We start from the raw sequence: 27,190 nt of genomic DNA, 5'->3' as shown, positions 1-27,190 counted from the left end.
CCCTCTCTCATTCTCCCTCCCTCTTTCCCCCCTTTCCTCTCTCTCCCCCTCTCTCTCCCTCCCTCTTTCCTTCCCTCTCTCATTCTCTCTCCCTCCCTCCCCTTCTCTCTCTTTCGCCCCTTTCTCTCTCTCTTTCCTCCTCTCTCCCTCCCTCCTTCCCTCCCTCTCTCATTTTCTCCCTCTCTCTCTTTCTCTCCCCTTTCTCTCTTTCTCTCACCCCTCTCTCCCCCTCTGTCTTTTGCGCTTTCTTCCCCCTTTCCGGAGACCCGATGAGACGGTTTGGCCTGCCTTCTGAGCCCACCGTCGTTCCCGGGGGGTGCAAATTCCTTTCGGAAAAGGTGGGGAAGAAGAAGTCGCTCCAATAAAATAAAAGATATATTTTTAAAAATGGGTAGTCCGCCAATGGGCCCCTGCGCCGCCTTCGCGTTTTGTCCGATTCATAGGAATCCTAAGGAGGGAAGGCAAAAAAGTGCCTACCTGGCTTCATGAGCTCGGCTGAGGGGGGGCGGCAGCAGCCCTGCATGCCTGCTTTCCGGGGTAGGGGTGGGGTGGGGGGGTGGCTGCAGCCGAAACAACGGAGGGAGTTTGTTCCCGTGTCTGGTGGAGAAACGCCTTCGGGGCTCGCCGGGAAAACCGGGCGCTGCGAGGCGAGGGTGGCGGCGAGCTCCGTAGGACAATCGCTAAGCAACCGGTCGGGCGAAGGGCGAGAGCAGCGTTGCCGGGCGGCGGGGTTGTGATCCTCCCTCGTTGCCGTGCCAGTCGTGCGGTTGGATAAGAAGAGTGGGATCGGTCGAAATTGACGGTCGACGGTCGTTCGGATGGAGGACGTTACTGCGGGGTTTAGTCCACGGTTGTTAATCGAAAGCGTGTAGTTCGAAAGCGGGGTGGGCAGTGCAAGAAACCAGGTCACTTTTGCGTAGAGCGGAGAACTGGCTTGATTTTAAACTAGCTTCGCAGCCGGAAAGAGAACACAACGAAAAGGAACCGGGAACTGGCTCAATGGCACATTGGGATCTTCTGTAGCCCAGTGTGGGAACAGGGCAGGGTCAATGATCAAAGAGCATTTTAGGCAACCGGTTGCTTGGTGGGGCCAGGAAACAAAGGACAATAGATACAAGCTAAATCATCTCTCTTACTGCACTAAGAAGCACACTTCCAACCATGTCCCTCTAAAACCAACAGAACGCTTCCGCTATAATATTTCACAGTAATAACCTTCACAGGGGTCTTCTAAGAAGATCTTGGCAGCGAATGCCTTATGTTGTGCAGAGTTTCAACAAGCAGTCCAAAAGGGAGAAAAAAAAACGTGTGCATAAAAATAGGATCCATATTTGCTTAAATGCAAGCCACAGTGGCTGTGGGTTAAGTTGCCTCTTATTTAGCTGAAGGGTATGTGCTCACACTGGAACCCATGAGTTAGAAAAGAAGCTTGAATGTAAAGGTTTTGTTCGTTTCCTTGTGTGTATATCTACAACTAGATGTGAAGAAAGTGTTCTTGCAGTAATGTGTGATTAGCTCATGAAAGCTTCTGTCACTTCATAAAAGCAAGTTCAGAGCAATTTCAGATGCCTCACATCTCTGAACCATGGGAGGTACAAGTGTTAAAAGAGTAGCAACTAGTATTGGAAAGGGAAAAACAAGTTGTTTTAATAGTTGCTTTAGACCAGTGGTCACCAACCAGTGGTCTGTGGACCACCGGTGGTCCGTGAGAATATTTTGGTGGTCTGCAGAAAAATTATTTGAGTTATAAATATTGCACTAAATGCTATTTATTTATTTTTAAAATCATATTAGTGTTCCACTGGATTTAAAATTATGAATTTAGTGGTCCCTGAGGTCCGAAAGGTTGGTGACCCCTGCTTTAGATAGTTTAACAGATCCGTGGTCAGAATTTTGTTACAGCCCTTCTGAGATGCTCACTTTTAATAATAGCTACATTGATTCTTCCTAAACTCATTTATTCAGAAGAAGCCTTTGTCACTTATCAAGGTGACACCAAGTCCTGGCTGTGATTGACGGGTGGAGTTGTTTCTGCTTCTTGAATAAAATGCCAAAGGGGGGAAGGGTTGTTACAGGTTTATTGATGAGCCACAAATACATGGTTGCTGTATAGACCCTCTTCAGTCTGGTGAATGCCATCTGAAAGTAAACAAAGGTAATTGAAATCTCTGTTTCCAATATATGTATCGCACAAGGATTGTTTGAATTGCAACTTCCTTGTTTTCTTTGCATATTTTCACCTCCACTCTAGAAGGAATTGAAGTATATGAATCAAACCTTGCTTGCCAGGTTTTGCTTGGGCTTTGTTTTGATATGTATTGTTTTTATGGTTGTTTGTAATTTTAATTTACCACTCAGAGTCACTGTAATTTGGGCAGCTATGTAGGTTGAAGGAATAAAAAAGTAATCATACTTAATGTCAAGGAGTTATAACCTTCTCTCTGTTGAATGTCTCTCAGAAACCCGAGAATTGGGGAAATGATTGATCTAATTTACAGGAAATTGATCGCTGAGATGGAGCAGAATAGTTGAGAACAGTCTCTGCTTCTTAACAGCCTTGTTACAAAGACTGGGAAATGCTGGGTTCAGTGTATGAGAGATGGGGAGAGCTGAAAGAGAAAGGGTTCAGTTGGGAGGGACCATAGGAACCGAGAGCCTCTCTTCAGTGTTTCTATTCACCTGCTTTCCTTTACCTGTTGAACTTAGTAGGCCAGCATGATATTCGAAATGACACTGAAAACACCCCCAGCAATTTCTACAGAATATTCAGTTAATTTTTTTGAGTTAAATGGTATTTTCACTCAAATCAAGATTTTTAAAAAAAAAAAATCTCCCACCCCCTCCTCGCTTTTCCTCCACGTGAAAAAATAATGAGTGTGCAGCGGTAATGCGAAGACAGAAAAAGAAAAGCATTCAGGACTCTCCCCTGCAAGGGCTACCCCTGATCCACTTGCCTTTTGTCTCTAGTAGGGAACAGCCCTACTAAGTGTTGGATCTCTCTGCGGATTGCAATGCAAAAACCTGATCTCTAGCTGAACTCTTTGGAAGTGTTGTGGTCCACCTGCAGCCTGCGGAGCTGGCAGCAGAGTCGGACAGTGAGGAGGTTGGAGAGGAACATGGGCCAGTCCTGGAGTCTGGGGAAGGCTCGGACGAGGGTGCTGCGTCGGAGGCAGAGAGGGGGCCAGGGCCATCTGAGAGTTATGTGCTGCCTCCGGAACCTCCAGAGTCAGACATCAGTGAGGCAGAGGAACAGGGGTAGTCTTATCCCGAAAGACTGTGGCAGACTTCTGTTGGGCTCTTTACAAACTATTTGTGATTATGGGCTGTGAATGAACATAATTCACAGCCGTTGAAATAAAAGCAGGGTTTTTCGGACTAAGCGTGTGTCTCGGGAAGCCTAGGTCAGAACAGGATGGATGAGATTATTTGTTTGTTTATTTATTTATTTATTTATTTATTTATTTATTTATTTATTTATTTATTTATTTATTTATTTATTTATTTATTTATTTTGGCTTTGATGTGGAAAGCTTTTTATATAAGTGCAAGCAATCTCATGCTGGGTAACTCTGTTTTGGTTTTTCTATACTGTGGCAGACTGATTTTTGCCAAGCATGCATTTTTCCTTTTACAAACTGTTCTGGGAGCAGCAGGAGGCATCATCCTTGATGGAGTAGATGATACATTATTCTAATTTGATGGGTATGTTAAAGTAACTCTTGGCCCATTATTACGCTGCGGCTGAGAATAAAATCACCAACACAAGATGTACATGCACAGCAAGGAATATAGGTGTCCAGTACTATACCATAGAGGCCTACAAACATTTAACTCTGATTTATTTATTTAGCATATGGCAAAAATGTTGACAGGCACACCACAATTACATTTTCAATGAGAAAATATGCAACAATGTAACCCTGTATTTAAAATAAATACAATTGTTGTCTGTTTTATTTAGATCTAGGCTTTCTTCTAGAAGCTCAAGACAGATAGAATTTCCCCCTCAATTTTATCTTCACAACCCTCCTATGAGACAGTCTTGATTAAGAAATTGTTTGAAGTGTAGTATTTATTTATTAAATTTATATCCCATCAATCTCAGTCTAAAGTGACTCTATAACAGTTCAAAAGCAGTAAGTTCCATGGTTAGATGGGGAATTGAAACACTGTATTCCAGTGTATTAGTTTGACATCTAATCATTACATGCCCAGAATGGAATAGGGGCACTGTCACCAGACAGAAAATCAGGAAGAATAAGTAAGAATTGGAGCATAATTGTCTTGATTAGAGAAGACCACCATTCTCTTCAGCTTCACAACCTGGATGGTTACATCTTATCCATCCTTGATTGAAACATTTTGTACTTCATAAGCTTTCCAAATGAGGCATCAGATTTGGAAACCTGGTCAATATTGAAATAAAGCCTCCAACAAATCACATTTTTGTGATTTGCCTGTTCCTAAGAGGTGCAGTTTGCAACAGTACAGTCACACTTTGGTACTCGACTGCTTTGAAACTCATCAGATTTGGTACTTGATGCATTTTGACGAGAAAACTTTGTCCCGGTACTCATCCTTTGTTTGGTACTCAATGCACAAGGTAGGACTTGTTGGTGTCAGTTACCTCATGACTTGTTATCCTTCCCAGCTGAAACAAAGGATCACGTGTTAGATATGCAGTAGCTCTTGTCCTGGGCACATCCCCTTGCAGTTTTGCCTGAGCTTCCATGGCCCTTTTATGTATTTTTGTGTTTTTTCCCCTTATCAATACAGGGATGCCTCCTGAAGTCTCCGGAGGGCGAAAAACACCCTTACGAGTAAACCGAAAGTCCATTCCTGAACTTCCGGGTTGCCCATAGGGCCGTTTCTTTCCCTAAGGCAAAATTTCCGGGTTGCCCATAGGGACATTTTTCAACCTCCGGAGGCTTCAGGGAAGCCTCCTGAAGCCTCCAGAGGGTCTCCAGGGGCGGGCAGAGGAGGCTGTGTTCACCTCCCCATACTCCTAAAAAGCCTCTGGAGCCTGGGGGGGGTAAAAATGGGTCTATTGTGTGCTAAAAGTGTGGGGGGAATGGTGGAGGTTGTGCGCACATAGAATATGGGTGTGGGCACTCCTGCGTATGACCCCCCTGCGCTCCCCTCGCTTTTGGCACACAATGGGAAAAAGGTTAGCCATCACTGGTCTAGTGTTTTGTTTTTATGGAAAACGTGGGTGAGCTTTAGATATTTATCAGTTTGCCAGAAAGTTGCCTTTAAATAATATCATCTAAAGCAAGGGCAAAATTTCAGGTGCATCATTGCTTTATTTTGGAAAATAAAATAATGTTATTTTATTTGGACTAGACTAGAGGTCTTCAAACCAGCCCTTTTCTATTCGCTATGTTGTGTTCCAAAGTTTCACGCAGCATACCTACATCATTTAAGTCTTGCATGTGAAGGCTTTCAGGCTTTTAAAGTGACCCAATGTGCTTGGATTTTGAAATAAGGCTGAGAAGAGAATGAAGGGGACGGCGAGGTGAATTTCTGAGAGCATGCGGATGGGTAAGCTGTTAAAAAGGCAGCCAGCAGAGTCATGCCTCTTTAAGAAGTAGGTGCTATGAATGTTACGTCTGGTTATAAAATTCTCATTTATTAGAAGCAAATTGATGGAAGTCTCCTTTGCTCTTTAATCCTCAGGAAATTTTCATTGCTTCACTTTTTTTGAACAGGTAGAAACATTAATGAGCAAAGCTCTGGGCTGCAACCTTCCATCATTTTTTTAGGTCTTAAGAGGCTACATCAATATGTTTGAGGCTGCCTCTTTCTTTGCAGCATATCAATTTCTCACAATATTTTTAGGAAGAACAACAACAAATGAGGCTGCTTATTTCTGGATTAAGAATAGAGATCCTCAAGTTTATGATATTCAATAGGTGATGTTGCATTAATAAGCTAAACTACCCCGCAGGATTTCCCTGAGGATACAATGGCAACAAGGAGGACAGGATAGAGCCGTATATGCTGCCTTAAACTCCTTGGGGGAAAGGCAGGAGAATGTAAACAAGTTGCTCTGCTTGGAACTGAGAAAGGGCTTTTCCACAACCCTAGAGATTAGTTAGCTTCAAGCCTCCTCGTGTTATCTAGTGCTGGTACTAAAGAATCAGATATTGGATGACCAGCGGTAGGAAAAGGAGAAGTCTAATAACTGGACTGGTTGTGGAAAGTGTTGGCGAAAAATCGCTGACATGTGGACAGCTACTTTCTCAGTAACATTTCATCTGGAAGCTAATTTGAGGGAGGAGAAAAGGGCCTGACAATCAGGTCAACTGCTTTAAAATAATTAAATGCTGGTCTCAGGAAATTAAGTTCAGATTTTGATGTGTGTGTTGTAAAGCTGTAGTTTTGTACAGGCTGTTTGCCTCTGATATTGCTACAACCTCCAGAGTTCTACCAACAATTTTACCTCCTGTCAAAGGTATACTGAATTCTTGTCTCCAGATTCTATCTGGACATGCATAGCAAAATCATGCTGATGTTTCTTTCTTGGCTCTCCTAACAATCAAGAATAGCAAATGTAATAAGTATTGGATAAATATCCAGTGTGTCTGAACTACAAAAAAAAAAAAACACCATATTCTCTTTCTCTTTGATCATACCAGTTTTATAAATACATGAAAGGTTAAAGAGAGATGGAGATATTTTTTTTTCCTTATTAATACTAATGTTAAAGATTAATGAAAACGATAGCAAGCATTTTCAAGTGAAGGTGATTTTGCTCTTTTATAGAATAGCTTCAGGTTAGCTGAAGATACTTTGATGTGGTGGCAAAACATTTCACAAGAGTAATTTGTTTTCCATCCAAAGAAAAAAAATTCAAGGATCAATAAAATTGCTGATATATGGACTGTTCTGTCATGAGCGTTAACCAAGTTCTTTATGTAGTGTCACTTTATTATGGTTATGGCATTAAAATTATAGGTCATTTAATGGATTTATCTCTACTAAATACATTAAATGAAAGCATTGTATGAAGAAGCACTGACTTTATATTTCAAAATATTTTGCATCTCAACTTTGAGATTCCTTTATATATTCTAAATATTAACCTGTTCTCCATGAATTTCGATTTGATTTTAGTTTTGTGGAACACTGTCCCACCAAATCCCAGTTTTTCCATATCAGGTCAAGATTGGGTTGATTTCAGATTTCAAATGGTTTATTTGTTTATTCATGTCAGATGCATCACAATTAAAATAAGGCATGCTATAACAGCCTTATTAGTGTGCCTTATTTGAAATGGTGGAGAAAAGGCTATCACAATTTACCAACAGCGTATCTCTATTGATAAATCAGTTCATTTTCTGAAACAGGAGTGATTCCTCAAGGGAAGATGATTTCACACAAGAAATAAGCAACTGCAATTTTATTAGACTGCAAACTGATACTGAAAATCTGGATAGAGTACAGGAAAGCTAATATTCTCAGTCCTGTTTTCTTACAAATGTCAGACAACATCAGCAAACCTTCAAGTCCTATTTTGAAATGACAAGCTGTCATGTCAAATAAAATCTGTAGCCAGGCTTGGGAGTTAGGTATGTTCCTTTCCAACTGAATATTTTATTTTATTCAGTTAAGAATAAGCATTCTAGCAGTTGGTTTTGTAAGTGATGATCAAGCTTAGTTTTGGGAAACAACTTTGCTTCTGACTACTGTATATGTATATACTGTAATTTTGAAGCATACAGATAATAGTGAATACACAAAAGCTAGGCATTTCTCTTGTTACCCAATGCTCTGCGTAAACATCACCTTAGCAACAGTATTTGAAGTCATAAATAGAAGATTAATGAGTAAGATGACAAATAAACCATAGGTTTAATGCAGAATTGACTAGAGATGAAGCAATATAGTGACATAACAATTCTTTAGCTGTAAGAGAGAGGGGGGGAGTTCTTTTCTGTTAGAGAATGAAACTGCTTAATTTAAATCAGGTTATTTGTTAGATTTCACAAAGTTCTAGCATAACATTAGAATATTCAAAATTAAAATACATATTAGTTTGGATAAATGGAACTGAAAAGTATTAAAAATAGATTTGATTGAAAAATTAACACACTAACAAATAAGCCTTTCATGAAGTACTGTTTTACTTATGTTTGGTCTTCAGTCTTAGATATGTTAATAAAATAATTCCTAATGGAATAAATGAATATGACCATTTGGACACAAATATTAAAGATGGGCACTTGAAATCTCACCTGTTTCCTAAAGTTTACAAATTAGTGTTTAAATGCTCACAGATTAGGTTATATTTGCTCTTGTATAATTTTGAGGTTTTTGCTCTTCTATTTATTTTGAGGTCTTTTTATTAGTCTTTAATTTTTTTTAGCATTCTATTGAAGCACAATTGGTTTAAATAACTATTTTAATAATTCAGGTAAGGGCAAAGAAAGATCCCAATTGAAGCCTTAAAGAGTTTATCTTAAGCAGGACTAGGGTAGATAGATGGACCAATGGCACGGGACCTAGTTATCTGCGGGATCGCATCCTGCCCCATACATCCCTACGACCAATTCGCTCGCACAGAGAAGGACTTCTCCAGGTGCCGTCCACCAAACAGTGTCGGGGGGCGGCGCCTAGGAGCAGAGCCTTCTCTGTGGCGGGCCCAGCCCTGTGGAATGACCTCCCCCCTGATATCAGCATTACCTCTGATCTCCGCTCCTTCCGTGTAAAGCTCAAGACCCACCTCTTCCAATTAGCTGGCCTGGCTCAACCATAGTTTTATCCTATTGCTCCTGACGGGTTTTTTAAATTTTGTAATTTTAACTGAGGGTGTTTTAAATAGTCATTTTAATCCTATTTTATATATATTGTATGAGTTTTACCTCCTCCATGTACATGTACGTGTATGTGTCTATTTGTATTTGTATATGTATTGTATATATATGTATATTGTATGTGTTTTATTGTACGCCGCCCCGAGTCCTTTCGGAGAGGGTGCGGCTAACAAATTAAATTTCATTCATTCATTCATTCAATGCTCTGACTTGGAGATAAAACATGGGAAGACACAATAGCTGAAGAAAAAACAAGTAGGTGAAATCAATTCCATAGAGTCCCATTGGACTCAATTATACATCCTAGTTAATATCACCTGACCAGCCATTCTTTCTGAAATATATCCCTTATAAATAATTGTCATTTCCCTCTTGTCCTTCAGAGGTGGCTTAAAGTGTTATTCAGGCAAATTGGAATAACCATTCCCTAAGGATTAACCTCCCTGTTAGAATCCTTGGTAGTTAGACCTTCCTAAGATCGATCGGAAGCATTCTAATCTCTCTTGCTTAGGTTCTCCAGGTGAATTGTGTAGAACTACAAATCCAGTCATCCTAAAATGTATTGATAAATTCATTTGAGATCATTAGTGATAAAAGGGTTTTCACCAGTGACGTGCAGTCAGTGGAGGCAGGGGAGGCGGAGCCTCACCACTCTCATCATGAAAATAAAAAAGAATTACTCCAGGAAGCCGTGAAAGTGGCTGGGAGAGGCGCGCGGCTTGGTTTAGCCTCCCTGGACATCTCAGCAGCAGCCCCAAGTGTGCCGATCTCGCCATTTTTTACATCGGGCGAGCCCAGGATCCTTGCAAGGGGAATGGGACGTGTGCAGGAGGCTCCTCAGCTCCAGCCTCAATCAGCGCAGCCGCGGTCCCCTTCATCTTGCCTCAGGAAGGAGGGGAATGGGACCACGTGTGCAGGGGAAGGGGATCGCGGCTCTGCTAATCTGAGGCTGTGCGCTGAGGAGCCGCCTGCACACGTGGTCCCATTCCCCTTGCAAGGATCCCGGGCTCGCCCGATGCAAAAATTGCCTAGGTACCGTGTTTCCCCAAAAATACAACCTGTCCCGCACTCACTGACCTAGCGTTATCCTGAAAGCGCCAAGTTACAGGAGCCGGGGGTGGGGGGAGCGCTCACGTTGCTTGCCGCCTTCGGTATACCGCTAGGTTGGGGAGTGCCTGCTGCCGCCGCCTGCTGCCGCTGCCCGCTGCCGCCGCCCGCCACCACTGCCCGCTGCCGCCGCCCGCCACCGCCGCCCCGCCCCGCGCCGCCGCCCCGCTCCGCTCCGCGCATAAGTTCCAAACTCCAAAACTTCCAGCATCGGCCGCTCTAGGAGTGCTCTCTATGGTGGGCCGGCTGCTGGAAGACTCTGTCCGGAAAACTCTCTGTCCGGCAGCCGGCCCACCAGAGAGAGCACTCCTAGAGCGGCCGATGCTGGAAGTTTTGGAGTTTGGATGTTATGCACGGAGTGGAGCGGGGCAGCGGCAGCGGCGGCGGCGCGGGGCGGCGCAGAGCGGGGCAGCGGCGGCGGCGGCGCGGAGCGGGGTGGTGGCGGCGCAGGGCGGGGCGGTGTGGGGTGGCGGCGGCAGCGGCGGCGGCAGCGGGCGGCGGCAGCAGCGGCGGCGGCAGCGGGCGGCGGCGGCAGCGGGCGGCGGCAGCAGGCACTCCCCAACCTAGCGGTATACCGAAGGCGGCAAGCAACGTGAGCGCTCCCCCCACCCCCGGCTCCTGTAACTTGGCGCTTTCAGGATAACGCTAGGTCAGTGAGCGCGGGACAGGTTGTATTTTCGGGGAAACACGGTACCTAGGCATTTTTTACATCGGGCGAGCCCGGGATCCTTGCAAGGGGAATGGGACTATGTGTGCAGGCGGCTCCTCAGCGCACAGCCTCAGATTAGCAGAGCCGTGATCCCCTTCCCCTGCACACATGGTCCCATTCCCCTCCTTCCTGAGGCAAGATGAAGGGGACCGCGGCTGCGCTGATTGAGGCTGGAGCTGAAGAAACTTCTCCGTTTGGGCTGCGCCCCTGCGATCGGAGCAACCACGTGGTTTGATGACGTCACCAGCCTCACCAGTCATAAACGTCACCGCACGTCACTGGTTTTCACTGTTGTTGATTTTTGTTTTTAGACCTGATGAGGATTAAAGTAGGGTATGCACTGCCATTTCAAACGGGGCCATTGGGATATATCTTGAATTGTTGATAATATCCTTTAGGATTATATTTTTAGTGCCCAAAGCATGTCATTCATTCAAGGACTAAACTTGAAGTAAGTTTCTGGCTGGAAGAAAATATCCAACAGGATGTAGTTCAGTGATGAGAAAAGCGAGGACCTACATTTATGGAAGGAAAAATCAGATGCACAGGTACTGGATAAGCAGTACCTAGTTCAAAATTGTGAGATGGATGTAGGAGTTCTGGTGGATACTGCTTAAGTATGAGCCAGCAGTGTGCTGCAGCTGCCAAAAAAGCCAACATAGTCCTAGGCTGCATCAACAGAGGGATAACATCAGGATCATGGGAAGTGATAGCACTGTTCCATAGTGCACTGGTGGGGCCACATTTTGAATACCACATCCAGTTCTCATACAAGAAGACCTCCAATGTTCCTTCCAGATGTATGATTCTATGATACGTACCATGGCAAGTAAAAAAAAATTTTCATAAAATATTGCTTTTAATAGTAGTCCTTTGAATGCGAAGGTGAACTTTGCAAACATGAAAGATTAAAGCAATCCCTCCCAATCTGTTAGACACAAATGTGTATATTAATACAATACAATAGTAGAGTTGGAAGGTACCTTGGAGGTCTTCTAGTCCAACCCCCTGCCTAGGCAGGAAACCCCATACCGTTTCAGACAAATGGCTATCCAACATCTTCTTAAAGACTTCCAGTGTTGGGGCCTTCTGGAGGCAAGCTGTTCCACTGATTAATTGTTCTAACTGTCAGGAAGTTTCTCCTCAGTTCTAGGTTGCTTCTCTCCTTGATTAGTTTCCACCCATTGCTTCTTGTTCTACCCTCAGGTGTCTTGGAGAATAGTTTGATTCCCTCTTCTTTGTGGCAACCCCTGAGATATTGGAACAATGCTATCATGTCTCCCCTAGTCCTTCTTTTCATTAAACCAGACATACCCAGTTCCTGCAACCGTTCTTCATATGTTTTAGTCTCCAGTCCCCTAATCACCTTTGTTGCTCTTCTCTGCACTCTTTCTAGAGTCTCCACATCTTTAAATATTTAAATAAATATTCATTTATTCAATTGTATTGCCAATGGTTATGCAACACTGGTGAGTAATATCCGGTTAATACAGCAACAAATAACCAACAAAAATTAAAACATATATGCCTGGGACAGCACATATATTTAGAACTGACCACACCTATTGGCCTATGCCCAGGAGGAAAACCAAGTCTCCAGTCGCTTATGGAAAACTAGCAGGGTTTTTGTATCTCAGGATGGTTGCTCTTCTATAGGACCAGCACAGTTTTACTCATTCTCTAGGCTTGCTAGGTGAAGATGACAAGAATTGTCATTCAAACATACAGAATTAGTAGTTTGGGAGGGGGGGAAAACAACATCTGAAGCAGCTTTTATCCATGTATTGTTTTATGATGGCTTGTGGTAATTCCAGTCTGCTTCCACAAAACAAAATGGTAGAGAAATTTGAGCTAGAATAATCATTTATTTGTTCTGCTGTTTCTGATCTATAACACTTCTTTTATTTACACAGGTTTGAATAATCTTCATATTATAGAAAGGGTCCATATAGAACGTTAATAATAGAAATGGAGCTTTAGCCCCACTTTCCAAGACCTGTTGTTCAAGCGGGAAATCTCTTTGGAAGGAAAATATTTCATCCAATTGCCCCAACTCTCATGTCAATTTAGCATGTGTTTTGAGCATATTCCAAACCACTTTATATTTTTTCACCTTAGTCCATATTTCCATGGACAGAAGCAATTTACCTGACTGAATCATAATAAGTGCAATCCATTTATATTCTGTCAGATGTGCATCTTTCTGCATAATTCCATTCCAGTTCTTAATGCAATTTGTTATGAGTTGCTATAGTTAGGGCAGTTGAATTTGAAGAGAAGTTTATATCATCATTTGCAAGCTCATTTTTATGTCCTGTTTTTAATTAAATTGCTTCATAGGGATCTGGATTTGAAGGACATAATGAGATTTGGAGCATGTCTGGGTGAACATATAGTGCCTGTTGGTTACACCTTAAGACAAATGCATATTTTTTTTGCAGGACTGTCTACCATTTGCAAAACCCTAGATGAGGACAGACTTGCTTTAACCTCCTTCCAACAGTGCATGTATGACCAATGTCAACTTCAAATCTCTTTTTGCATTTTGAATCTAAATCACTGCCCAGTGATAGTTTTCTGGGTATTAAAAATAACCACGTACAATTCTATGTCTACTCAAAATGAAGTCTTACCAAGTTCATTAATTAGATATCCTAAGCTATGAGAAAGTCCCATTGAACACAGTGGAACTGTCTCATAAATATTCATGTATAAGATTGCATGAAAAAGTACTCTGATTTATTTAAACATCCTTATCTTCAGGCATAAAATAATAGAGCTCCCTTTTTTGCATCTTCTAGATAAATGATGCAACAATTACTGGTTACGGACTGATTTCTTTTTCTAAGGTTTTGCTTTTTAGCAAAAATATTAAACGTTCCCTTTTACCTTCCCCCCTTCCTCTAATTAGGCATGCATGCAGTCATGATAGAGCTTAATACATGTTGTATTCCGATATTCTGGAATAGAAGTAATTTGTTGGTTTTACATTGCATGGGAATTAACATCTATTGTTAAATATTTAATTGGGCATTTTTGTTTTGTGCTTCTTCTCGATATAATTCAAAGAGGACCTATTTCTGCCTAAGCAGTAATATAATAGAAATGGCTCACTGGGAGCACGGCTAGTAGAGACACTTTTGCAAGATTTTTCCTTGGAAAGAAAAACCTGCTTTCCATCTTTTTCAGCAGTGACCAATATATTCGAGCATTTTGTACTGTCACTATGATATTTTGTTAAATCCAGGGCATATGGCAGTACTTTCCAACCCTTTTCCTTGGTTACCCCAAACCATTTTTGTAGTTCAGCAAACAGTCACGTCTTGTTACGAAGGCAAGAGTGAAAAATCCTACTTCACACACTGTGCAGGAACTTTGAAACAGCAATAATTGCATCATGGCCTCCCCAGCTACCACAGGACATTCATTGTAAAATGTGAACAGTAAATACACCAAATCTTCTTTTCTTCAAATAACGTTTTGCACTGACTGCATGACCTAAGCTCAGTCATTTGCTCTGCAAAACCATTAATGGGTTCGTACATTGTTACCCAATGAGAAACCACTTTTACCCAATTTTGGGTAATTTAGCCAGGCCTGGGAAGCGCTGGCACACAGCAGCCTCCACAATGCCTCCTTCTGAAATGTGTCCCCCCCCCACATTTTATTGCCTGATTCAGGGGTGGGTTCCTGCCAGTTCTAACCTCTTCTATAGAAGAGGTTCCACAAATCTACAGTGCCGTTTAGAACCGGTTCCAGCTCCCTCCCCCCACCCGTCTGCACATCATCAAGGTGAAGAGTGAGAGGAGGAATTCTGGGAGTTGAAGTCCACAAGTCTTAAAGCTGTCAAGTTTGAACACCCCTAGGGTTTTTTTTCCTAAAGGGTTAGGGGTGCAAGGGTCTTGTAACTTGACAGCTGTAAGATTTGCACACTTCAATGCCAGAGTTCCTGAGCCAACATGACTGGAGGAGGAATTCTGGGAGTTGAAGTCCACAGGTCTTAAAACTGTCAAGTTTGAACACACCTGGTTTTTTTTTTCTAAAGGATTAGGGGTGCAAGGGTCTTGTAACTTGACAGCTTTAATACTTGCATGCTTGAAATGCCAGAGTTTCTGAACCAACATTTTGGTTGCTAAGCAAGAGCGTTGTTAAGTGAGTTTCACCACATTTTACAAGTTGCCCATGCCCACCCAGTCACATGGCTGGCAAGCCACTCCCACCCAGTCACATGGCCAGCAAGCTACTCCCATCCAGTCACATGGCCAGCAAGCTACTCCCACAAAGCAGGCCAGACTTACAGAAGAGGTTCTAAAAAATTTTGAAACCCACCACTGGCCTGACTGCATGATGCCATGAAATAATTGTGAATTCAGTGTGCTAAGAGATGAAGTATAGATTCCCTGTTAAGATATTAGAACTCTTATTGATTGGAGTAGTAGAGGCTACATTTCTTCATTATTGAATGGTATACTGTCCTATATGCTTGATTACAACTAAGATAGTATCTTTATCCCAATTATCTACGATACACATTAAAAGTATCACGTTTTAATTTTCTGGATCTCTTTTAAAAGGTTGGTGTCTCATTGATTGTGAAGGAAGATGCAAATTGTTATTAACTTTCTTAATTTTCCATCAGTACTTTATTTTTCTGAAATTTTATTTGTTGTACATAAATGTAATCACCTGGCAGATTTAAATATTTTTATTATTGGACTCATCACTATTAGTGATGCAGTCTGGGAGAAAAAATCTCTTTGGTGTCTCATTGTTTCATTGTAAGTTTAATACAGTTTAGTGCTCCTACATTCATGTCCTCTTTTTCTGGAAAAAAACTTCTATTTTCTGAAGGATGTCTTCATTTTTGGATTCTGCTTGTCAGTCTCTAGATGGCCTTTTGGACTTGGCGATACTTTTTGTGAACTATGGTATAAAATTGAAAAATCAGTCATAAAACTTGAGCCGGTGACATGGCATCCCACCCTTGATATTGTGTCACCATCCTCCCACCTCTGTGTTTCCTGGAAGATTAGCGAAGGGAACCCTAGACTTGTGGCCAAAATGGTTAAATATTTGTGAGGTACAAGAAAAGAGCAGGCTGCATATAAGGAAAAGAGAAGTTCCTGGGTTCTTTCTGCTTTCTAGAGAGCCGCTCCTGCTTTGATTTTATCTTGGAGAATAAAATAAATGCTAAAAAGAGAGTTCTGGTTAAGTGTCTTCTCCTTCCAAAATGTTGACAGTCATGAGCCCCCACTGTGACCACTTCTTTGCCATCCTTGCACTTTCTGTTCTTTCTATTGCTTTACTTTGTAGTTGACTGTGGGATACAAAGATGTGGTAAGGCTTTGACTACTTCCTCAACTTCTGCTGTTGATCAAATCATCTTGCTTTGTCTGCCATTATGGGTGTTTGCTCACCTCCAGAGCAAGATAATATCCTAGAAGTTGCCACTGAGTAAATTCCTTTTTTTCTTTTTGCTTCTTCCACCAAGTTGTCCATTGATCTTCACAGAGATCTGGTAGCATTCACAATAGCAGAATTCTTATGAAAAATCCCAGGAAACAGAGTGTGGATGTGGACTTGATTTTCTTGTCACTAAAAGATGACCAAGAGCTTTTTTTAAAAAAAAGCAAAAGAAAAGAACTCTATAACAGAGTCCACAAACTTATTATTGCTTGGTAGCATATAACAAAATGATTTCAACTGGGTTGTCAATCAGAGCAATCAAATCCTTTCAGGCATCATATAATAGAATATGTTGACAGAGCACATTTATTTCAGGAATAAGGCAGGTGAGCACATTTCATTTTGAAAAGCCTATTATATCTGTGTATTTGGTTTTGGGATTCATTCTATAGGCTGCTTTTCTTATATTTTACTATTGCATACTATTCTTGTCTTTGCAGCCTGGTTGAGAAGAGTTGTATTCATCATGGCCCAAGGATCCAGTGACATGGATACTGCAGAACAAGAGGACAGTTCTCCAAATATGATTGTTTACCGAAAGGTAAGAAATTCAAATGTCATTTGTAACTTCTATGCTAGCTTCTGAACTAGATGATTAAGGAACCAATAGTTCTTTAAAAACCTGCACATTAATACATGTAGCCCTCAAATTATGACAACAATTGACTCTGAGATTTCTGTTGCAAAGTGGTGCAGTCATAAAGTGTGATGCAATGGTAGTCAAGATAATCCCAGTTGTTGTTGTAACCCTTTCTGTCATTAAGCAGAAAGTGGAGGATGTCCCATGGGGTAGGGGGGTGGGGAAAGTCCTGTGAGGCCGTGTACAGGCTGAGCATGAGTTGGGGGTGCATGTGCTACAGTGAGGCACATACGCAAGGAGGCTGGGAAAGGAGGGTCCTGGTGTCTGTGTGTACATGCGCGTGAGTGCAGGAAGGACCAGTGAAGGACAGTGCTGGTGAGTTCCTGCTAGTATGTTAGCCCATGGAGACTGGGGAAGGAAGACACTGGTGGGTCTATGCATGTGAATGAGGAAATGCCATGGGGAGACTTACCCAAGCATCTAATGACCTACCATATTAGTGTCCCCATTGAGTCTAATTGTGGGAAGCTGATGGAGAAGGTCAGCAATCACATGATCCATGGGTTGTTACATTGGTCAAAAATTTAAGGGCTGGTTTTGTTGAGTGCCATCATAATTTTAAGCAGTCGCTGAATGAATGGCTGTAACTGGAGTGCATCTGTATTTTGCTTTGGTTTATCGACCAATCTTTATTTAAATCAGTTAAAGGATTTGTTGGAAAGCTAAAGTAGACCATCAACATTTAATCCATTTTTTTTACAAAAATTCTCTAGAAACAACAGTCCCTTGCTCTGTTTTCAAGTGGGTAGTGAGTAAGAAAGGAAGTATGTAAATCCTTTCTCCATAAAAGCTTCATACTGCAGCTTTGGCAAAGATGACATTTCCCAGATTCCCAGCAAACAAACAAAATGGAGACCACTGTTTTACAGTCTTCTCACAGGGAGCCACTGTATGGAGCACTTGAGGGCAGTCCTGGCCCTTCCCTGGAGAGGAATTCCAAAGCAACAATCGATTCACCAGTTCCTCATTCTACTAAGGTTGTCTCCAGTCCATCATTGGTTCCCTGGAAGCCTGTACAATGATCTCTTCAACAATGTTGTACAGTTATGAAAAATGGAATTTGGGAATAGGGAATGAAGAGAGCCAGTCTGGTATAGTGGTTAAGAGGCTGGGCTAGAAACCAGGTGACTGTGAGTTCTAGTCCTGCCTTAGGCATGAAAGCCAGTTGGATGACTTTGCGCCAGTCACTCTTTCTTTGCTCAACCCATCTTACAGGGTTGTAGTTGTGTGGAAAATAAGAGGAGGAATGAGTATTATATTGATGCTTTCACTTACTTATAAAGCAATAAAAGTAGAATTAAAAATAAACAAGCAAGCCAGTAGAACAAATTATGCTTTTTTCAGTGCATCCTCATCCAAATGGTTGCAAATGGAAATTGTACTTGAATCCAATCAGTATTCAGTCCTATTTACATTGGGGGAGCCCTGCTGAGCTTCACTAGTCTTTGGTTATTGGATTCAAACGTTATTTACTTAAAATTGATTCAAATGGTGTTTACTTAAAATACAGCCTGATTTCATATTTAAATAATTGGCTTCACCTTACCTTGAAACATGAATTAATCATAACCTCCATAGATTACTGTAACAAACCTTGTTTTATTTTTTAAAAAATGCACCAGGAACAGTTAGACAATTTCTTTTTCTTCTTTTATCTGCCCCACATTTTCCCTCCCTGTAGAGATGAATGTCTTGGTCAACTTTTCAAGGTCTTTACTTGGCATTCCCAAAATGACTCCTAGAGAGCCTGTTTAGTATTTGTTAGGTCCTATGCCCTAGCATTTAAAATCCTTGCTTACATAAGAATATCAGTGCCTCGTAGTTGTTTTTAGGAAAAAAAAAGATTAATGGCTCATATCACAGGCTTTATATGGTCACCTACTGAAGAAAAGTTGTAGATAAACTGGGGGGAGGGTGAGTATTGCCAAAGGCTGTCATAGTTGCTAGGCACAACAACATACTGTGCGTTTATTTTCTCCTTAGTAATCATTTTGGGAACAGTAAGTAAACATTTCAGAAGTGCTGGCCATCTGTGAAAGACCAACTTCATATAGTCCAGCAAATATGGAATGCCATGCTGGATTTCATCAATGATTTGAATTGAAATCTACTACATCTGGAAGAGAAAAGATAGAAGAAGATTGATCTAGTCAGTCAAGATGTTTCACTGATAGGATACGAGATAAACAGAGATTTATTGTACATAATTAATATCAGGGAACCTCAAAAGCTGAACATTTCGGTTATATTCATATATTTAACTTTGGATCTACCTCTAGAATTATAATTCTATAAAGTTCTTGAATTGTTGTCAGACAATAATAGTAAATTTTCAGAACAATAAATTATGTATTGTGCTTGGGTATTTATTCTGCTCTAGTTGTGTGCTTTTCTCTCTCAAGACATCTGCTGTTTTAGAACAAACTTTAACTTGTCCTTAGCAGAAGGAAGATGATTACAGTATGTTGTTCTGAAGGCAATATACAATTGCTTTGCTTTATTTTCTAATTTCCTACTTTTTAAAAGGCTCTTTAAAGCTGAATCCTGTAAAGTAAGGTAATATACATAAAGATCACTAACCTCAATATTATTAAAACATTAATTTCTAATAGGAGTAAAAACAACAGCATAGAGCTTACTACAGCACTACAAACTCTATCATATCACATTTGATTATTATCTTAGCTCCACTAGGTAGACTAGAGCAGAAAATCAATTCCATAAAAAGGCTAAAACTATTTTTTATTGAAACTGGCTACAATAACAGAAGTTTGTTGCACGTTTGGTTAAACTATACCTCCCCCCTAAGCTGACTGGAATAAAAACATCCAAAGTGTTCATTTACAGTCTGTCAATGGAGATACCATTGTAATTCCTGTTCAAGGAATTAAAAAGGTGTATGTCACAACTGAAAGGACCTACTCTCCGGTACCCACATCACCTTCACAAGTTGGTTATTGGCTAGCCTGTGGGCGCCACGCTGATTTTTTTTTTGACATAGGTAAAGCAGATAGCAAAAAATGGGAATAGAAAATGTTAGGACGACCACAGTGAGATCTTTGAAATAACAGGTTAAGGAATCAGTCAGTTGCACAGTAAGGTGCAATAACTTGGTCTCAGCATAGTCAAAATTCTAGCAAGAAATTAATCCTAGGTAATCCTAGAAGTTGTTCTTTTAATGTGTCAGAATATGGTCTTAGTTCCAGGGACACTGAGTTGCCTTGGGTGGGTAGTAGCTGTTCCTTTTCTGGGAGTTCTAAAAACAGACATGCCGAGTAAAAGCCGCTGACCTGTAAAATAAGCTTAAATTGAGATGCATTAGTTTGATGAGTGTCCCCAAGGGATTTCAAGCAGGAGTGTTTTCTGACTGGAGAATGAAGGAAGTACAGAAAATGTTTTTCCTCCCATTACTTATTCCATTTTAAATCCTTCCCCCTGCCCCACAACATTCACTGAATACTTTATAAGGCAGGCAAGCAATACTCCTTTAAGTATCTATGGATTTGTCCATATGATTTGAAATGAACACCAAGAAGCAAAAATAATGGAAATGGCATTATTATAAAGTCTGTAAGTGGAGATACTGGTATGACTAGATTTTTGCATTTGACTTCTTGCCTAAAATATTGAAAGAGAACAGGATATTACTATGTGAAGGTCCACCTATAAATAGATCTAATTGAATTCAACAGAAAAGAGGTAGTCTTTGTTAAAGAGGTACATGAAATCAGATTGCACAGCGCACCTTCCTTAAAATTCACGAGATACTTACAGTTGCATCTTCTGGGCTCCTGAAATTTTCCCCAATATTTCTCTGGATAAACTAGATGAATGATTCTGTTGCATTCTTCTTCCCTCCATCTTCCCACCCATGTTTTAAACAAATGTAATTTGTATTGTTTTACTTTTATTTTTGTTCTTTTAAATATTTTTATAGTAAATCACATCCCTGTGCAACTGAGTAGGAAACATAGGATTGTATTAAGGAAATAATTATTTACAACAGTGTATGTACGTTTTGGCTTGTGCTACCCAACAATTATTGTTGGAAATAGGCAGCTGAAGGGGAATTAGAGTAAGTGCTTAGGGAGATGCAATGAAAAAAAAATTCTTGACTTTTCCCCCTGAAACTATTTTAGTTTTTTTTAAAAAAATTGGGAAAATGAAAAAGAGGGAAGGAGAATGAAAACTTTAATTATTTTCTTTTAGAATAAAAAACAACACAGAGTGCTAATATATTCAATATATTTTCTTTATATACCTTCCATTCTTGTTGTTAGTTCCCACCCATTGTGACCTCATGGACAACATTTCTCCATGCCTTCCTGTCCTCTACCATCTTCTGGAGTCCATTTAAATTCACACCTACTGCTTCGGTGACTCCATCCAGCCACCTCATTCTCTGTCGTCCTTTCTTCTTTTGTCCTAAAACTTTCTCAGCATTAGGCTCTTCTCCAGTGAGTCCTTCTTTCTCATTAGGTAGCCAAAGTATTTGAGTTTCATCTTCAGGAACTGGCCTTCTAAAGAGCAGTCAGGGTTGATCTCCTCTAGGACTGACCGGTTTGATCACCTTGCAGTCCTAGGGACTCGCAGGAGTCTTCTCCAGCACCATAGTTCAAAGGCCTCAATTCTTTGGCACTCAGCCTTCTTTCTGGTCCAACTTTCACAGCCATACATTGCAACTGGGAAAACCATAGCCTTGACTATACACATTTTTGTTGGCAGGTTTGTGTCTCTGCTTTTTTGTATGCTGTCTAGATTTGCCATAGCTTTCCTCCCCAGGAGCAAGCGTCTTTTAATTTCTTGGCTGCAGTTTTCATCTGCGGTGATCTTGGAGGCCAGGAAAATAAAATCTGTCACTGCCTCCATTTCTCCCCTATCTATTTGCCAGGAATTGAGAGAGCTGGATATCTTCCATACTTAGGACTATTGAGTGTAAGAATAGGAAAGCTTATCTTAATTTGCGCAAACAATTTTCACAATCCAAAGCCTATCAATGAGATGAACATGAAGTTTCAGCTGCAGAAAGACAGAATTTGTTGATAGAGGCATTAATTATCTTTTTTTTAAACAGTCCTAAAAGAGTTTGTAATTGAAGTCAAAACATACTGTAACTGTAATAAATATTGTCCCTGATCTTTTTTTGTTAATTCTTTGGGGGAAAAAAACTACCTTGGAAGGCCAGAACACATAACTCTGTATTTATGGAAAAAATCAGAAGTACTGTTACCATCTGTGGGAAGCAATATATTAAAATATTTTTTAAATTGACTCATTTAGTAAAGAAAATTATCCGAATAAATTATATTTGAACATTTAATAAGGGTAACAGCCATCCTAACCTATTAGCAGTGGTGGGTTGCGGATTCTGTTCCCACCGGTAGGGTTGGAACAAGCTTGCAGGAGTCCACGTGGACGTGCACAAGGCATACGCTCACACATGCAGCGCGCACATGCATCTTGGTGCTTCTGTGAGCCTCCGCGGTGCTCCAGCTGCTCAGCGGAGTGGAGTGCAGGTGCTGTACATGCTGTGCACAGGAGCAGAAGCGCTGAAGACGTAAAAGGATGGTAAGAAGCGAGGGCGGGTGCTATCCGGTGGTCCAGGCTGGCTCTGGTGCAGCCATACCGGGGCGTACCGCCTGCAACCCACCACTGCTTGTTAGTAAATCAAGTATACGCATTGGAATTTGTGTTCTTAAAGTAGAAAAGTCAACTTAGATCAAAGAAGAATGCAAAAGAAATGTTATACTATTTTAGTTTCTCTTTATTTGTTTAGAAAAAATATGATCTGGCCTTAAAATTTCTAGAATTTTTACAACTTTAGGGGCAAGGAGCTGCAAATTATAGCAGTTGACTGCACCTGTTGAACTCCAGCTGAACTGGAAAAGCTGGCTAAGATTTGGTTTCTCAGGACTATGGCTAGGCAGGGAAGTTAAGGGAGAAAAATTCTGAGAACAAGGCAATAGCAAAGTATTTCTGCATTGCTAAGAAGTTATTAAGTGTGTTTAGAGAGTGACTTTTTAAAAAAATGAATTAAAAAATACAGTACTGAATCAGAGCTTTGGAAAGTTCATCACTTCATTTATAATCCTTCTGATAGATAATTTAATGAAAAGGGAATTTGAGTTAAATGATAATTGGATGATACTGCTTAAAGCAATCTAGCCTTTAGGATTTCCAGCCAGCTTGATTGGAAATTTTCAGAGTTGATGATTAAAGTTATCTGAAGAACACCAAGGAGAAGGTCAAATTCAGCAGTACATTGAATGCATTATTTTTATGCTTCCACCAAACTCTCAATATGACATTGTTCTAAATTCTATCCTATTATTTCAAAATATTTTTAGTCTGCTGATTAATGGAGCTACGTAGAAGAGCAGGACACAAAAAGAATAAACTTCAGTTGGAATTATGGAAAAAACACAACAGCATAAAAAATTCAGCACGCTGCAGCAAAATAAATTATATCATCATACAGTCAATTCAGCTATTCCATAATAAACAGCACGAGTGAATGATCATGTCTTCAGCTGTTAGCAGAATGAAATCAAAGTTGACAGCCTTCTCTGTGCAGGATAGGAAAATGTCATGCTGGAAGAAGACATCTGTCTGGTCATTTCCACAAAGTCTTCAAAAACACTTTGGGTATATCGAGATGGAATATGAGCTAGGAAAATGGCACAGACTTTGAAATGATGCATAACTATGAAAATATGTGGAAATCATTTCTCATTATGAAATTATATGATCATGTTCATAAATAGTCTCATCTTTAAATTAACTTTATGTTAATTTATACTAAAAAGCAAATAAATCAAAAGCACTTTGAAAATCTACCGATTTCAGATTTGTTCAATTTTATCCAGAAGGAAAAATATCAGAAATATATAATTAGGAAGCAATCTTTTCATATTGATCTGGTCTCATTTAGAAGTTGATCATGCTGACCTGGATAAGTTCACACTGCACTGCAGACATTGAGCATGAATTAGATCTTCCAACTTGCATAATAGTAGCAAATCTTTCAGAGAAAGTTGTCTTGTGTTCAAAACACTGCTGATATTTTTGAATAGGTTTAAGATTTCAAGGTTTAAGATTTCCTGGACACAAGTTTTATGACTTTGGGCTAATAATTCCTAAATAGCTGTGGGGAGAGGAGATTAAGCAGTGAGCTTTGCTGTGGAAGCCAAGGATGAATGACTAAGGCCATTTGATTAACCTATGGTTTGAAACATCTTTTTCCTAGGAATAGCTCATTTCTCTCTCATTACATATTCTAATTAATCCTGGGATGCAGTCCAAAGTAGTGCTTTTTAGTTTAGGTCAGCATTCTGTATATAAATCTCAAATTACTGCTGACAAAACTGATGTTAAATAAAAATCAATGAGCATTTTGTTCTTGCGTTTCTCAAGGCGAACTCTTTAAAAGAAAACTAAGATACTTGATATGAAGAGGCTCAAATTAATGTTTTGCCTAATGGTTTAAATGAGCAAATTGCCTCCAAGGGCACCTCACTTGAGGAGGGCATCTATTGATATTTCCCTCCTTTTCAGGTCCTTCCCAGAACCTCACCTGTATTGAAAGATTCAGATTTTAACTCAAACCAATTTATTCTGTACCTGCCTTCACATGGAGAAATAATCTCTTATTACTTATTGTCTTTTCCTAGCATGAGATCAATGCCTTTAAGGAATGAGACTTCAAGAAGGTCAGGGTTTTGAAAGGGCCTCTACCTAAATCTTGGTGAGGTGGGAAAAAACCCTCATATCTCAAATAAGGGGAGAACTGTGCAATAAATGTACCATTTTAAGTCCTTTATTTGGATTAGCCAAACCAGTTATATGACAAGTCTCTACTTTCCTGAATAACACTGCACCATGCCCTAAAATAAGGTAACCCACTGATGAGAGCCCTGAATGAATTAAAATCCAAATTTTAAAAAATCATCTGTTGTATATTTTTAATGTAGTAATGACAGTGGTATTAGCTAGTTCAGTGCATAAAAATATGTATATGATGTTAGATTCAGCTTATACATAATTTTCTGATTTGTTGACATATCAGTAGTAGGGTATTTTGCTTGATTAGCAAAGCAGAAGTCAGTCTTCCCAAAGATGCTAACTTACAGCCTGGAACTTTCTATGGAACCAAGGGTGCCACTTAACAAGAAAGGAAGACGAATAAAAGGAAGCAGCAACAGCAATGAAAACCTGGCTAACAGCAACCAAGTGGTAGGCTCACATTATCTGGTCCCATTGTGTGCAAAAAATCATGAGCTGCTCAAGTAAGTAGTACGTAACTAAATAAGCTAGGGTGACTGACAGTACTAAGTGTATTTGCAAAGTTCTGCCTTCCTTCTATTTCTTGAATTTTCCTCCCCAAAAAATATTTCTGTGCCTAGAGATTTGATTTTAAAAAAGGAATTTCTCATTAAAGTCTTCAAGACGTCATTCTGGTCCTGGATTTCTGCTTCATAATGCAGTTTGTTAAGTTGTGGACTTTAGGCAGGGAGATGCAGAGTTGCATTTGTTTCATAGAGCTGGAGCTTCTCTATATTTCATAGAGCTGGAGAACTTTTAATAGGAAATCTAAAAGCATCAGCTGCACAGATGCATCAGGAGGTTGAACCAAACTAGTAAATAATCTATTGTAAGAGAGCCAAAAAACAATCCCCCCAAAAGAGTCATTATGAGCTTTATTGAATTATAGAAAGGCCTTTGATTGTGTCAGTCACATCAAGACCTAGATCCCTGGAGAAGGTTGGGAATAGTAGAAGAAAAGAATAGAAGAGGATGACCAGCAGCAAGGCAGAGCAGCGATGAGTCCACCATTGTAAGACCAGGTTAGGAATGAATCGTCATGGAGAAACTTTACATATTCACTAAGAGTCAAGAGCAAAGTGATGACATATAATAATTCAATATTGACTTTTACAGTGTGAGAATATAAATAAATATCTCATCTAATTACTATACTATACTATACTATACTATACTATACTATACTATACTATACTATACTACACCACACCACACCACACCACACTACACTACACTACACTACACTATATACTATATGGGCTGGTTTCTATATGTAAAACAAGAATTATTTGTTATACTGTATTTGTTCTGATTTTTTTCATCTAGACACAATGATTCAAGGCTATTCAATATTCCAGATCGTAAAATAGAGAATACATAGTACTTAAAACACAAAGTTTGCTCTTTTAATGAAATTCCTTGATCCTTTGGAGGTTCACTACTGAGTATTAACAATTTATCTTATTATTTTTTAAAAGATACTGTTGAGTATCGTAACTGTTGAAAATTGTTTTATTGTTTGGTGAATTTCTAAATAATGAAAAGTATGACGCAAAGATTGAAGAGGAAAGAGTTGTTTTGACCTCTTCAAGTCACTGTGATTTTTATTTGCCCAATCTTTTGGGAATTACGGGAGTTGAAGTCCAGGAGATTTAGAAGAGTTCAGATTAAGAAGGAATTAAATAAAGAACTCACACCTGATGAACTCATGGATTGTGCAGCCTAGGTACAGGGTCCATTTAACACAAAGACTAAAGAGGATAATCTTATTAAATGCCAACTATAAAGTCTCTGAGTGAAAAAGACAAAATGACAAGAAATGGCTGGAATTAAATTTTTATTTAAAAGAAGAGGCTGGTTCCCTTACATGCTATGTTTAAAAAATAACATTTTTTAAAAATAAAGTTTCGCATTTCCCTTTCTTTTTTTAAATTTTGGAGCCAAGTAAAGGATAAAGCAGATTTTTGTTTTAGTACTGTACCAACTTTGTCAAAATAAAAACTACTACTTGTTGGGGAAAAGAAATAATTATTGATGTTGCCATGCTTTATAAGATATTTATATATTCGCTTGAGTTCTGTCTCTTTATTTATCTGGAGAGCAGCTGAAGGGAGAGAACCAGTGGTTAGCCTCTCCACTGAAGTATATCAAGCACAGTTCCTAAAACTGAGCAAGAGATGAACCATAGCAAATGGATTCATATTAAATTAGACCAGTTAGTTTGATGAAACTGATCAGTCTAATTTAATATTGGAAGTACGATGACTTGGATTTGCATATAAGGTCCTTTCTCAGCCTCCTATCTTTTCTCAATTTGTTTGTAGGAATTTACAATGTTTTTTAATACATATTACCTAGGTGATATATTACAAATTTATTTTAAAAAAACTCGTTATTAAAACAATGCTAAAAAACTCTGATAACTAATTATCATCTAGATCCAAGTCCCCTTATTTTCTGGAGCACCATTTACTTATGCAGTGACATCAAAAGAAATAGTTTGAACATGCCTTTTTCTACTTTGGGGGATAGTTGGGGATAGAAATGAGATAAGGCAATAAATACAATTTTCAGTCTTAACTGCTGAAACCAATGAAAGGGCCTGAAGACAACCTGGTTTTTGTAATGCCC

General features: G+C 39.9%; 1 protein-coding gene across 5 annotated transcripts in view; it reads left to right on the top strand.

Moving 5' to 3' along the window:
• The window catches only part of RGS6 (regulator of G protein signaling 6), a 260,857-nt gene that overhangs the window by 253 nt on the left and 233,414 nt on the right, over positions 1–27,190 (top strand). For all 5 annotated transcript variants that reach the window (XR_014173738.1, XR_014173739.1, XM_081934978.1 and 2 more), the window contains exon 2: positions 16,539–16,639. Coding sequence is in view for 3 of the 5 variants with exons in the window: in XM_081934978.1 (XP_081791104.1) it covers positions 16,565–16,639 (75 nt within the window). In the remaining 2 variants the exon portion in view is untranslated. The remainder of the gene's footprint in view (positions 1–16,538; positions 16,640–27,190) is intronic.

The sequence above is a fragment of the Natrix helvetica genome, assembly GCF_964273705.1.
Source record: "Natrix helvetica genome assembly, chromosome: 1".
Taxonomy (NCBI): Eukaryota; Metazoa; Chordata; class Lepidosauria; order Squamata; family Natricidae; genus Natrix; species Natrix helvetica.
This window is presented reverse-complemented; position numbering and strand designations above follow the sequence as displayed.